This window comes from Carex rostrata, chromosome 18, assembly GCF_964058835.1.
Source record: "Carex rostrata chromosome 18, lpCarRost1.2, whole genome shotgun sequence".
Classification (NCBI taxonomy): domain Eukaryota; kingdom Viridiplantae; phylum Streptophyta; class Magnoliopsida; order Poales; family Cyperaceae; genus Carex; species Carex rostrata.
The window spans coordinates 4,059,324-4,073,529 of record NC_135935.1 but is presented as its reverse complement, the minus strand read 5'-3'; the positions used below and the strand labels follow the sequence as shown (position 1 = coordinate 4,073,529).

General features: G+C 34.3%; 1 protein-coding gene across 1 annotated transcript; it reads left to right on the top strand.

Moving 5' to 3' along the window:
• The first annotated feature begins 1,363 nt into the window (after window positions 1–1,363).
• LOC144569799 (protein FAR1-RELATED SEQUENCE 5-like) lies at window positions 1,364–5,209 on the top strand. Its single transcript, XM_078320275.1, has 3 exons — window positions 1,364–2,658; window positions 2,772–3,619; window positions 4,993–5,209. Exons 1-3 carry the CDS (start codon window positions 1,375–1,377, stop codon window positions 5,207–5,209), a joined length of 2,349 nt encoding a protein of 782 aa, XP_078176401.1. The 5' UTR covers window positions 1,364–1,374.
• Window positions 5,210–14,206: the final 8,997 nt, after the last annotated feature.

The window sequence follows — 14,206 nt, the reverse complement described above, 5'->3', positions numbered from 1 at the left end:
TTAATTTAAATTTTAAATTAATTAAGTGTTATCAAATAATACCGATTATTTAAAACGAAACTAAATTTCCGAAAATAATTGGATTATAAATTTCTACACTAATTAAAAATCAAAGTATTAATTAGAGTTGATTAAATTAAAGACTTCTCCAATTGTACTTTTAAATAAAAAATATGAAGTAAGAAATTATTCGACATATCGAAATTTAGGAAATTTGTTGTAATAAATTACCAATAGTAGTGAGATGAAAATATTAAATTAAAATTTAATATGTAAAAATTAATAATCACGAGTGTTCGGTTTTATCATACGAAATTTAAAAACAATGAATCTCGTAAATTTGATCGAACTAATTTGATTAGATCATAAGTGAGATCCAATTAAGAAGCCAAATTGATTCTGGAATTTTATCCACCATTAGATCCATCTTTGCATGAATCTTTAAGGAGGGGTTTATTAATAGAGGAGGGTTCAAATGCCTCCACTTTTCATGCCTGCCTTCTCCAAATCTGAACCGCTCATCTGAAATTCGGATCGACTGACAGATCCAAACTTCTCCCGTAAGTCTCCTTCCCTCCTTTTTCCCATCGTTTCCCCTCCCTTATTTACTTTTTCGTTCTCACCATCAAAATTTTGGTCCAGCTCCCCTTCCCTTCTCACCGCTCTCTCCTCTTCGGACCCTCCATGGATGAACCTCGAACTTTGCACCGATCCCATCCTCCTCCTGCCTCGCCTGATCTCGGTGGCTCCTCTAAATCCGTACATAGCTCTATGGCAATCCTCTTCCTTTCTCACCGCTCTCTCCTCTTCGGACCCTCCATGGATGAACCTCGAACTTCGCACCGACCCCATCCTCTTCCTGCCTCGCCTGATCACGATGGTTCCTCTAAATCCGTATACAGTTTTATGGCAACAAGGTCTCATCCATACTTGATCCCAGAACAACCCGATTCTTCTATTCTAGAGCATAATATTGATTGTTTTACTGGTTGTCTACAATTGGAACATTCTAGTTCAGCAGCTCCTCAATCAGCGATAAAAGATAACTTGAACACTACAATGGAGTAAGTTGAGACTTTGAAAACCACCAGCTCGAATTTCAGTGGTTATTTAGCAATTTAAGTTTCATAGTATTTGAAACTTCATAATACTGTATTTTTAGTTAGTAAAATACTTAAGTGTTTTAAATAAAAAAAAAGTTAGAGACATTGAATTGTTGCTGTGTTGAAAAATTGATTGCATAATAATTGATATTTGAGAAAAAAAAATGAGCCTAATCAATGTTTGATTGTATGAAAAATCTGTCCTTTACTTAAAATTTACAGGCAAGCATAACTAAATTAAATTATTCTGCTTTTTTAGGATTTTACTTGTATGGATGGTGGCAATCTTGTGAAGATGGTCAATCCTCCCGACAAGGAAATTGAAATTCTTGAGGATAGAGAAATTCATAACCAACTCAATGACACAACTCCGAAGAAGAGAAGTAATGATGGGAGTGTACCTTGTGAAGGTATGAAGTTCACATCACTTGAAGAGTTTGAGAAGTATTACTATGCTTACGCTTTTTCTGAGGAATTTACTGTGCGGGTCAAGAAGACACTTAAATTTGATCGAACAAACATTGTTCGGTACCGTCAATACGTGTGTTCGTGTGCTGGATTTTGTGATGCAAAACAGAAATTAAATGATGAGGTTGATGAGAATGAAGAAAGGAAAAGGAGAAAAACCTTGACTCGTAGATCTGGTTGCCCGGTAACCATCACTATGTCAAAGAATAAGGGTGTATGGAAGGTGAAAACTGTGAACAATAAGCACAACCATTTATTAGTTAGTCCCAACAGTCGAACCCACTTAAGACAGCATGGCAGTATTCCCTCAATAACAAAAAAGCTTATTGAAAAATTCAGTGAATCCGACCTCCCAATCGGCAAAGTACCAGCAATATTGAATTGTGATGCTGAAATCAATGTTTCTCAAAGAAGCTGTTGGAATCATAGAAGAAATCTTCGGCTAATGAACTTGGATAGAGGTGATGCAGAAGCCGTTTTTCAATATTGTAAACAGAAGCAAGTACAAGATGCCAACTTCTACTATGTTATTCAAACTGATGATGAGGATAATTTGGTAAACTTCTTCTGGATTGACTCCACAGCTCGACAATACTATGAGAGGTTTGGAGATGTTGTGGTCTTTGACACAACTTATCAAACTAACAAGTATAGTATGCCTTTAGGAAATTTTGTCGGTGTCAATAACCATAGCCAATCAATCATGTTCGGTTGTGCCTTGTTGCAAAATGAGGAAGAAGAGACATTTGTTTGGTTGTTCCAAACTTGGTTAGAGGCACTGAGTGGAAAGTTGCCCGTATCAATCCTTACGGATCAAGATCATGCGATTAAAAATGCCATTGATAAGGTTTTTCCAACCGTTACTTATAGGTTTTGCCTTTGGCACATTTTGAAAAAATTTCCCGAAAAACACGGGTCCATTTACAAGGAGAATTCACCATTTAGTCGAGAGTTGCAAAATTGTTTATATCGTTCGATCACCACCGAGCAATTTGATAATGAGTGGAACATGATCATGTCAAAGTACAAACTTGCAAGTGATGAGTGGCTTGGAAAGCTATTTGATATTCGGCAGTCTTGGGTTCCGGTATACAACCATACCATATTTTATGCCGGTATACCACACAGAGATGCGAGAGCATACATTCTTTCTTTGATTCTTTTCTTAACAAAACCACCTTGTGAGAATTTGTGGTTAAGTATGAGCGTGCTATTGAACATCGTTACATAGTTGAGCATGCTGAACGTTTTGTCTCAATCTACAAAAAACCTAATTTCGATGTAAGGTCCAGCATAGAAGAACAAGTAGCAAATGTGTATACACGAAACATATTCAGTAAATTTCAAGATGAACTTGAAGAAAGCTTCAAGTTAATGAGAAAGAAGTTGCCCAAAAATGGATCCTCTACCCAATACAAGGTATCAAATTTTCGTAATCCCCATGAGGAATTCCTTGTAATTATAAATGTTGAGTCAAAAGAGGTATCTTGTGAGTGCCACTTATTTGAATTTCAAGGCATCTTATGTAGACATATATTAGATATTTACAATAAGAAGGGTGTGGCTGAAATACCTCCTAGATACATCTTGTCACGGTGGACAAAGAGGGTTGCAGAGGGAATTCATATTCTCCTTTACAAGAAGGATGGGGATGCAATTGCTCGTGATGTGCAGTTTAACAGTACCATGAGTTGGTTGAGACCTTATTTGCATGTATCTGGTGAAGTTTTTGACACCATAATGAAGGATTTAGACAAGATGATTGAAAAGTTTTCTAATATGCAAGTGCCTAAGGAGGAAATAGATACTGTGGCAGCCATCGAAGAGAATGCCAAAGATGCACGGCACCCACTTCTTGGTGATCCACATATTTCGAAAACAAAAGGTTGTAAGAAAGGTTCAGTGGAGTCAAAGAATGGACGCCTAAGAGGAGGTTTTAAAGTAGCTATTGAACAATCGAAGAAATCAAAAAGGCGATGCAAAGATTGTGGTGAAGTTGGACACAATGTATCTACATGTGAGAGAAGAAAGCAGGCCAAAGCCGTCGAGTTAGTTCGATGACAAAACTCAGTTGCAAGACTTTTCTTTTGTAATTTTGTTATGAATGTAAATTCCATGTTTTAATGGATTGTTTTGTAAAACTGTAAGAACTATCAACTTACATAATATAGTGTCATTTTAATGCTCAAGAAGAATGTCATTTTCTTTCTTAGTTAAGAAAGTATTTGAACATTTATTTTGTAAAACTACAAGGATTGAGAATTTATAGTGTATCAGTACCATGTATTTTGTATGAGCATATATAATTTACATGTTTCTTTTGATGTCTCTTCAAAGTTTATACTGGTACTGTTAACAATTAATAATTTCTTACCAAATTTTCAATTTGAAGAAAAATTGATTGAATTTTTTTTATTGAATTTTGCATGGAGGAAAGGTATTCTGTTATCAAGTTGCTTGATTTAATATACTGGTACTGTTTTAGTAAAGCATATTATACTGGTATGAAGATATTACTCTACCAGAAACAATCATTAATAGGGGAATATTAATTTATATAAAGTATCCAAAACTTACTGCAAAAAACAAAATATTATCACATTGTCATCTAACCATTACAGATAATCCATGAACAAAAAACAAACTCTCTATAAAACAGAAATACCAAGAGTTCTACCAGAGAACCAACAACAAAATTCAATATTTTAAAACCCGCTACAAAAAATTACTGTAAAAGAACAAAGAAAAGAAAAAAAAAAAGCAAAACAAATACAACATATTGTACACAATGCATAACACCAATTAACATATCACTTTTTCATACATCTTAAAAAAAAATTAAAAGGTTTTTCATATATCTAATATTCTTTTATGATATCTAATAAGCTATATCGAGAATTTTTCAATTTGGAGTTGAATCTCTTCTTCTAGATGCCTATCAAAGAATCAAAGATCATTGATTAACCTAGCTAGGAAGCTTCTTCTGCATATACAAACATACAAAAATGAGCCAATTTATAACTGTAGTTATAGAAAAATATAAAAAATGTAACATACACTCTAGTTAACACAATATGTTGTATGTATCAAAATTGAAGCACATACTAGTGAACTGGACAGTATAGCAGCTCCAGTACCAGGAATTTATTTTCTACTTTTGACTAGAATATAATGTCTTAGCAGTTAGCAAGGCTCACAGCCTTTGATAACATTAAACTCATTGGTGTGGACTAAATCAAGTGCTTATTGAGATGAGATTGAGTAATTGTGCCATTTTTAGTTTCAATTTGTGCTTAATTGCACAGTAAAGGATCAAACTTTTAGTTAGGCTTAATTGCATATATATAAAATGAAATACAAGAGTTTTTACAGAAAACAAAATACAAGGTTTTCAATCCACTATGTTTTTACATAAATATAGCAAATCACGAGATAAAGACCGCTCACCACAAGAAGTCGAGCAATCACCGACATCAGGCGAGGAACCACCAAGGTCCACCGATAATTGTGTACAGAACCACCGAGATCAGGCGAGGCAGGAGGAGGATGGGGTCGGTGCGAAGTTCGAGGTTCATCCATGGAGGGTCCGAAGAGGAGAGAGCGGTGAGAATGGAAGGAGAGCAGGACCAAAATTTTGATGGAGAGAACGAAAAGGAAAGGAAATTAGAAGGAAATTAGGGAGGGGAAACGACGGGAAAAAAGTGGGGAGGAGAATTTTGGGAGAAGTTAGATCTGTCCGTTGATCCGAATATTAGATGAGCGGTTCAGATTTGGAGAAGGTATGGAGGCATGAAAAGTGGAGGCATTTGAACCCTCCTCTTATTAATAAACCCCTCACCCTTTTCCCCTCTCGTTCCCTTTAGGGCTCTCTTCTCTCTTGTGTCGTTGTGCGCCAACCTTACCTCTTTCTCTCTCGTTCTCCTGGAGAAGACAGAGAGAGGCTGCCCGCCTTTTTGTTTCTTTGCTAGGATTTTGAAATTCGTGGTGCGACGACCTTGGTCGTATGGTTGTCATAGAGGCCTTGACCATGCGCCCTTCTTATGTTTTATCAGGTCAGATAAGCCTCTCTCTCGTTTGGTTTTTCTAGTTCTTTTTGCTCATGAGTTGAGACTGTATCTCTCTTTTCATCTCTTTTTCTGTTGCTCCTCTGTGATTGTGAGTACTCAAAACCCTAGGTTTTGAGTGTGTCTTTTGCTTGTGGTTTTTCCATTAGTGCTTGGTGGTGCTCAATTTGAGAGCTTGCCGATTTTTTGGATTTACCGAAGGCGAGGCGAAACCTCAGGACCAGCTCCCTCTCTTGCCATTTTTTATGTCTCCCTTCTAATCGGGTAACTTTTTGAGCACCTTACCTTTTTCTTGTGCGATTGTTGAGAAATTGCGAGTCGATGCGATGAATTGCATGTCTTGAGCGGGTTGTTGATTTTTCCAGCAATGACGACAATTAATAGAGCTTGCCTTGTGTTGTCTTGATTTGTGCCTTGTGGCCTTCTCTATTGTTGTGCTGGTCTGTTGTTGCCTTTTGATTTGTGTGTGGTTGTGCCTTTGTTTGTCTAGTTTTTCCCTTGGTATGTTGTTGCCTTGTTGCGGTTGTGCCTTGCCTTGTTTGCTGTTTTCCTTGTATCTTTCTTGTGTGCTTGCTCGACTTTTGTCTTATGATGCCTTGTTGAGGCTTGTGGGATGCTGGTACCAGTCGGTACTAGCCCAATAATGAATTTGAACTGATAGGGACCATTTTGTGAATAATTTAAAATTTGAGGTTAATTGTGTAGAAGTTAGGCTCTTGGGTGAAATTTTATAAAACAGGGGCTTAATGATAAATGTGCATTAAAAGAGGGCTTTGGACTTTACCTTTTTCTGCTGGGCTGAATTTGAATTAATTAACAAATTTGAGTGAGGTTTGGACCTTTTTTCTTGTTGGGCTTGACATAAATTAAAATAAAAAAATTTAGAATTGGGTCATGACATTGTCATTGAATTTATGAAATTTGCCCTTGGACCGAAATGCATAAATAATTGGAATTAAAATTGGGCTTTTGCAAAATTTAGATTTTAAATTAAGGAATCGAATTAAATTGAATGCTTAGGTAAACCTAAATAGCTCGGGAGATGATTAGAAAAGTCCATAGTATGATACTTTGATAATTAGCTCATAACATAATTTGAACATATATAAAATAACCCGATTGAATAATATATGATCCCGAAACAAATAAAAAATAAAGCACCCAACACATATTTAATATTAAAAGGTTTCATTACAAATTTTTAAATTTAAAATATTTAAAACATAAACTATTTACGTTGTTAATTAATAAGGACAATTAATTATCAACGTAAATATTTATTTTGTACTTATTTACAAAACGATGAATTCGCAATAAAAATAGGTTGGCAATTAAATAACAAATTTCGTAACTTGAATATGAATAATCATAACACATAAACTTAGTGTAAAAGTTATATTTCTAAAATTTATAATCAAACTAATAATTAAATAACAAACACAACTGTATTTAATTAAGTACATGATAAAATACGATTTAATTAATAACTAGGAATCTATCATAATTTATCGTAAGTTAGAATTAGGAAAATAAATTATAAATTTAGATTTCAAACTGAATCCAAACGATTAGATTAAATCATAGATTAATTAAATTAACTCGAATTAATAGGTCGTTAGAAATAAAGTTAATTAGAGAAAACATATTAAATTGTCGTAACTTATGAATAATTATAGTATGATTAATTTCGCCGTTAAAAATTTATAATAAACAATTTATCTTCAAATTAAAATATTAACACTGCAATTTATCTTCAAATTAAATTAGATTAATTTAAGTCAAGTTACTCACGACAAATCCGGACCAAGTCAAAATGACTAAACCGGACGAGTGAGACTGACTGAATCGGTTAATTATTATAAGTCAAAATAATCGAACCTTAGATTAAATATATTAATTTGGGACGAGGGTTAGGATAATTTAGTATAGATTTTAATTAGTTATAATTACATAAATTTTAGGTCATCAGACCTATTCTGATTTTGATCCGTGGGCTGATCCGACTGATGCGTACACCGGAGTAGACGGGGATCCTGCAGATTTCGCAGGAGCTTAACCTTCGCGTCTACAGCCTTACAGGTGTGGGATATCTAATTTTTTTTTTGTGGCATACTCTTACCAGTCGATCTATCTGACCTGACATTTGTACTTAATTTAAATAGATGCATTAAAACTGTAAAGCATGTTTATCTTTTCTGCACTATAGGTAGAAATTGCATAAATCCTTAAAAACTCAAATTTACTGTATTATAGGAGTAGAGTAATTAAATAATATAATATATATTATTATTATATTAGATTATTAGTTTGTTTTCTTCTCGTAGAAGACATACTAGTATATAGTTATACGTGTTGCATCGGTGAGAGTTGAAAAAAAACTGAGTAACTTCGTTCTGTCTCATAGTATGGGATACGAGCCGACCCGATAGCCACTGAGCTGGGAGGTCATTTGATCCCTCAGGAGGTCTTATAGCCACTGAGCTGGGAGGTCACTTGGAAACTATATATCTTTTCCGTTTCATTTTATATTTTTCTGTGCACCGGTTCGAGTCTGAATATACGAGCGATTTGGGAGCTTCCCCACCTACATTAGGAGCTACATGCCTAGAGCGGGTTATCCCATCGAAGTTTCGAGTCCCTGATGGCATTGTTTTAGGGCTACATAGTTTGAGACTATGGCAGCTCTAATATATGCTACACGGTTCGAGTTTGTGGCACGTTTAGTGCACCATTTTGAGTCTGGTACTACTTATTGTTCCCGTGAGTCTGGACGGACGAATGGAGTTCTCTCCTGCTCATGAGGGATGAGATTGATTATTTCTTACGTCGTGTATTGTATGATTTCTCCTATTTTATATGTTTGGTTGAAGAATCGTTTAGGTGGGATGAAACATGGAAGTTAGATATAATCATCTGCTAGCGTGCTATTAACTTGTGCCTATGATCGCAGCCCTTGGATTATATTGTATTGGATCTATTGATCTTATTGGCACGGCATAGGGTGATTTCTTTATCTATACTATTATTATGTTCGTACACACAGTACCTTTGTATAGCTGAATCCCGTTTTGGATATAAATATCATACCTCCTTGTATTTTATTTGAAAAATATTTCACATGTTGGCATAATAGATTAACTGCATTATAGCATTAACTAAAAGAAAAGTGTTTTCTTTTTATTAGCTATTAAAATAGGATATAATGATAAAACAGGTGCATGTAGAATTACCTTTATAAATTGTATGTAAGTTATAATTAAAAGTGTTTTGATCATATAGGATCTCTAAAAGGATAATTATGGATCACATACTGGATTATTAGTCGCTTACTCACAAGTTGTTTCGTAAGTTTTTAGGTACAGAGACTGGCAATCTGCAGCAGGAGACTCCAGGAGCTATCCCCAATGGCCCCGTCCTTTGACCTGCTTTTATTTAGAATTTTGGTTAGATTTATGAGTATCTTGTATTATATACGGAACTCAATAGCTTTCCTAGATTATGTTTATTTTGATGTGACATGGACTATATTGCTATTATGTGTATATTTATTTATAACCCAAAAAAAATCTGAGTTTTTCCAAAAAAAATCTGATGTGACACGGAACTCAATAGCTTTCCTAGACTCCTTCGGCCATTTTTATTAATAACTCAAAAAAAAAAGTTTTTTACAAAAGTAACCTCAAAATCTGAGTTTTTCCAAATATAACCAAACCGCCAGGGATGCTGGCAGTCCAGTTCCTTACCAGACCGCCAGGAACCTGGGCGGTCCGGTTTTTTTTTTTTTTTTTTTTTATTTAGATTAGAGAGAGAGAGATCTGATTTTTTTTCTTAATATTTTCATTTGTGAAGTTTTAGTTTTTTTTGCTTAGAGTATTTGCCAAAAAATAACGTCATTTAGGGAGAACCCCTGAGCATCCAAAGCATCAGAATTAAAAAAAAAAACATCGTTTAGTGCCTCAAAAATGCAGTTTAAGTTTTAGTACAACGATCGGTATTTTGTTTAGTTAAAAGCCTAAGAGATTATTCAAGAATTATCTATAAACAGCCGACACTAAAGCTAAAAAAAATTCTCAGTTATTAGTGTCGCCTATTTATAAACAGTCGACAGTAAAGCTAAAAAAATTTCATTTTAAGTCCCGCGCACCTCTTTCAAACGCACGCCTAGGGTTTAAAACATAGCATTCACTTCGCTTCACGCTTCTCTCCGATCTGATCTTCTCAAACCAAAACCAGAAGATGTGATGCAATATGGTCCTGCGCATGCTTCACGAAAAGGGGCGTAACTTTTGATCCGTCCGTCGGATCGGGCTGAAATTTTGACAGGAACTCCACAGCCCAAAACCGGATAAGAAATTAATCTATAGATTCGTTTCACCCATTTTCGGGCTCAGATTCGCGATCCGAGTCTTCCTTCATGGACTTTTGGACCTTTCTTTATAATTTTAGAGTTTTTAGGGTCTTTTATGTTTTTTTTTTATGTATTTTATGTTTTTTTTTTATGTCTTTTATGTTTTTAGGGTTGCGTCACTTTTTGCCCATTTTATGTATTTTCTGTTTTTAAGTCTGATGCTTCGGATGCTCAGGGGTTCTCCCTAAATGACGTTATTTTTTGACAAATACTCTAAGCAAAAAAAACTAAAACTTCACAAATGAAAATATTAAGAAAAAAAAATCAGATCTCTCTTAAAAAAAAAAAAAAAAAAAAAAAAAAACCGGACCGCCCAGAACGCTGGCGGTCTGGTCCCTACTGGACCGCCCAGGTTCCTGGCGGTCTGGTAAGGAACTGGACCGCCAGCATACCTGGCGGTTTGGTTATATTTGGAAAAACTCAGATTTTGGGGTTACTTTTGTAAAAAAACTTTTTTTTTGGGTTATTAATAAAAATGGCCGCTAATGCTTATATGATTTTATGCTTTGGCTTTATTTGTTATTGTTATGTTATCAGTTTTGTATATTTATTGATTAATAAACATGAGGCGAAAATAATTACTCCTTAATTTATAATTTCTGATTTAGAGTGTGGCACCCAGCGTCTTATGAAGCTACCGTTATGTTTACGAAATAAATTGATTATCAATATATTTCTTTTCATTATTAAATATGCTTCACCATGCCAGTTTAATTTGAAATGCGAGCTTAGCTGGGAATGAATGTTAAGATATTTTCGTAGATAACCGCCGTTGGCATATAAAAACCAATCTTAGTTTTGTCTGCTATCGGAATTTTCCATTATATTACATGGCAAGCCATCATATCAGTCCAATTGGTGCCTCCGGGCTTTGAAATGTTCAAAAAAAGAATATATATCAGTCCAATTGTCTTCTTAAATAATAAGTAATTGCAAATTGACAATTTCAACTTAGATTTCATGGACATTGCAAACTGACTGGAGGGGAAGGGATTATTCTGTCAGATTCCATTAGGCATTTGCTAAACCCGGAACGGATAGAACCCGTTTTGCCCGGCCCGCACCCGTTACCCGTGGTACCCGTACCCGTTGCCCGGGTACAAACGGGTAGACGGGTACGGGTAATAAACGGACCGGACAACCTAATTTGAAAAAAAACCCGTTATACCCGTACCCGTCTACCCGTACCCGCCTACCCGTACCCATCTACCCGCATACCCGTACCCGTTACCCGTACCCGACCCGTTTCACTTCAAAAAAATTTGAATTTTTTTGAAAAAAACAGAAAAAAAAGGGAAAAAACAGAGAAAAAAAAAAAAAAAAAAAACCGGACGGACCGGACCCGTACCCGGATACCCGGATCCGTACCCGCGGTACCCGTACCCGTCAACCCGCAACGGGTACGGGTAATAAACGGACCGGATAGAGGTTTTGGAAAAATTACCCGTCTACCCGTTACGGGTTTTACCCGTACCCGACCTACCCCTTTACCCGTCCTACCCGTTACCCGTAACGGGTAACCCGGAACGGGTCACGGGTAACCCGTTAGCAAATGTCTAGATTCCATGGACATTGTCAATGCAGTCCAGTCAGTATGGCCAAATGTTACTGACTGGAGGTCCTTCTCTGAGATATGGCGCACCTGGGAAATCATTGTGCAATCACAAGGCAAGTGTGAGGTATGGCACTGTAATAGGGAACATGAGTTGATGCAATTATCGCACAGGCTAGCTAATCAGGGTAGACTATATGCTTGGAATAGAAGAGATTGTAATGAGGCTGTTTTTAACATTGATCTGATGTAGACCTACGGGTCGTGTGAATCCAAAAAAAAAAAAAAAAAAAACTTACATTTCCATGTGACAGAAATTCGGAAATAAATCTGCTGTTATTCCCATTCCAACTATTTTTTATGTGCGAATTTAAGAAATTTTTTTATGAACAAATCTTAATAAAAATCAACTATTGAGATCAGAATAACAGATTATTACTGTTATTCTTTTGGAATAACAGCAGATTTATTTCTCAGAAATTCATATCCACGTGTTTATCGTTATAGATTCATTGCTACTAGCCTACTGTCACGAGTTAACGACTTTGATAATCCAAGTTGGATAGTCTAAATTCCATCAGAAAATTTTCTTTTGGACTATAAATTTGAAAGCCATTTCGATACTTGAGTTGGAATGTCAATTCATCTAGTGGTTAAAATTCCTCGTAAATTTTATACCTTAATCATGTTTCATATTGTTATTTTATTTTTAAAGTTTAATCGATCTCAACCGTTTAATATAATCTCAGTATTAAAATATTCTTGGTGATCAAATTTTATATATTTTGAAAAAAATTACTATATTTTAGATAGATACAAAATTACTGTTTTATTAGAAGATTATGGACCATAAAAAACAATTATTTTGTATATATTTTAATAAATAATAAATTCTTTTAAAAATTGTAAAATTTGGTCTTCAAGCACATATTAATATGAAGATCATGTTGAGCTATTTGAATCGACTATTTGTACTTTGAAAACGGAGATAAAAATATAAAATATGATTAGAGTACAAAATCAATAAGACATTTTAAACCTATCAAATCTCCTAAGTTTGAAAATCTCCTATAAATTCGTTTTTATTTAAAAATAATATCCTTAGCTATTAGATTAAAAAAATCAGTGATATTATAAATTTTCTCAGACAAATCCTCTGCTATATATATATATATATATATGTATGTATGGGTCCGGCTAATTTGCTGTCGGCAGCATTTTAGCCGGAGGTGCTGCCACCATTTTTTTTATTTTCTGATGTCCAAACAACAAATCCAAACCGTTGGATGTTTAATCTATATTATAATCTACTTGGAGACCAAATTTTACATTTTTTGAAATTTTTTTACTATTTATTAAGCTAGTTTGAAAACCGCTGTTTTCAGTAAATTTCTACAGCATTGAAATCAGCAGTTTTCAAACTAGCTTAATAAATAGTAAAAAAATTCCAAAAAATGTAAAATTTGGTCTCCAAGTAGATTATAGTATAGATTAAACATCTAACAGTTTGGATTTGTTGTTTAGACATCAGAAAATAAAAAAAAGGCTGGCAGCACCGCCGGCAGCAAATTAGCCACAACCTATATATATATAGGAGGGTTTTAATACCTCATGTCTTTTATATATTATCATACCGAGTTTGGCTAGTACAACATCAGTGTCATTTCAACCTATATAACACCAACTCTAAAACCTATCAAATCAACTTCAAACGGTGAATTCAAACCGTTCAAATCGATCTACTTCATTAGTTGTGCGTTTACTTGTAAAATTTATAACTTTTTGAATTTATTTAGAATTAAGTCAAGAGGTCAAATGTGTGAGTTTTTAAGTTAATTTTAATACATTAATTTTTCAATATTTTTACCGCTTGATTTGATACTAAAATAACTCGAAAATATAAAAAAAAAATGTATGTAAACGCATCACTCATAATGTAAAAGGGTTTGAACGGTTTGGATTAGTTGTTCGAAGTCGATTTGATAGGTTTTAGAGTTTGTGTTATATAGGTTGAAATGACACACTGATGTTATGCTAGCCAAACTCTATCATACCTTATATATTACATCTTCGTTTTCAAAGTCCAAATTGTCGACCTAAACTGCTCAACTTGATATCAATACTAAAATATATTTGGGGATGAAATTTTATAATTTTTGAAAAAAAACTACAATTTTTTTTAACGATACAGAAAGAGTGATTTTGTATCTATATTAAAAAATAGTAAAAAAAGTTCCAAAAATTATAAAATTTCATCCCAAGCATATTTTAGTATAAATAATAAGTTGAGTGGTTCCAATTAACATTTTTTATTTTGAAAACGAAGATATAAAATATAAGTTATGAGGTATTGAAACCATCCTCATATATATATATATATATATATATATATATATATAGGATGAGCTACGGTACTCCATGGAGTAAAACGCGTTTGTACTCCACGCCGTATTTTTATTTTGAAAATCCAAACGACCGATCCGAACCGTTAGATGTGATCTCCATATTGAAATGTGCTTGGAGACCAAATTTTACAATTTTTCGAAATTTTTTTACTATTTATTAAGCATTTTTCAAAATTTCTGTTTTGCTATGAACAGTAAAATTTTCT

Coding starts and splice junctions, on each gene's coding strand:
- LOC144569799 (XM_078320275.1), top strand. CDS start 1,375: ATGGATGGTGGCAATCTTGTGAAGATGGTCAATCCTCCCGACAAGGAA. Junction 2,659..2,771: donor TTCGGCAGTCTTGGGTTCCG/GTATACAACCAT, acceptor TTTGTGGTTAAG/TATGAGCGTGCTATTGAACA. Junction 3,620..4,992: donor AAGCAGGCCAAAGCCGTCGA/GTTAGTTCGATG, acceptor ACATAAATATAG/CAAATCACGAGATAAAGACC.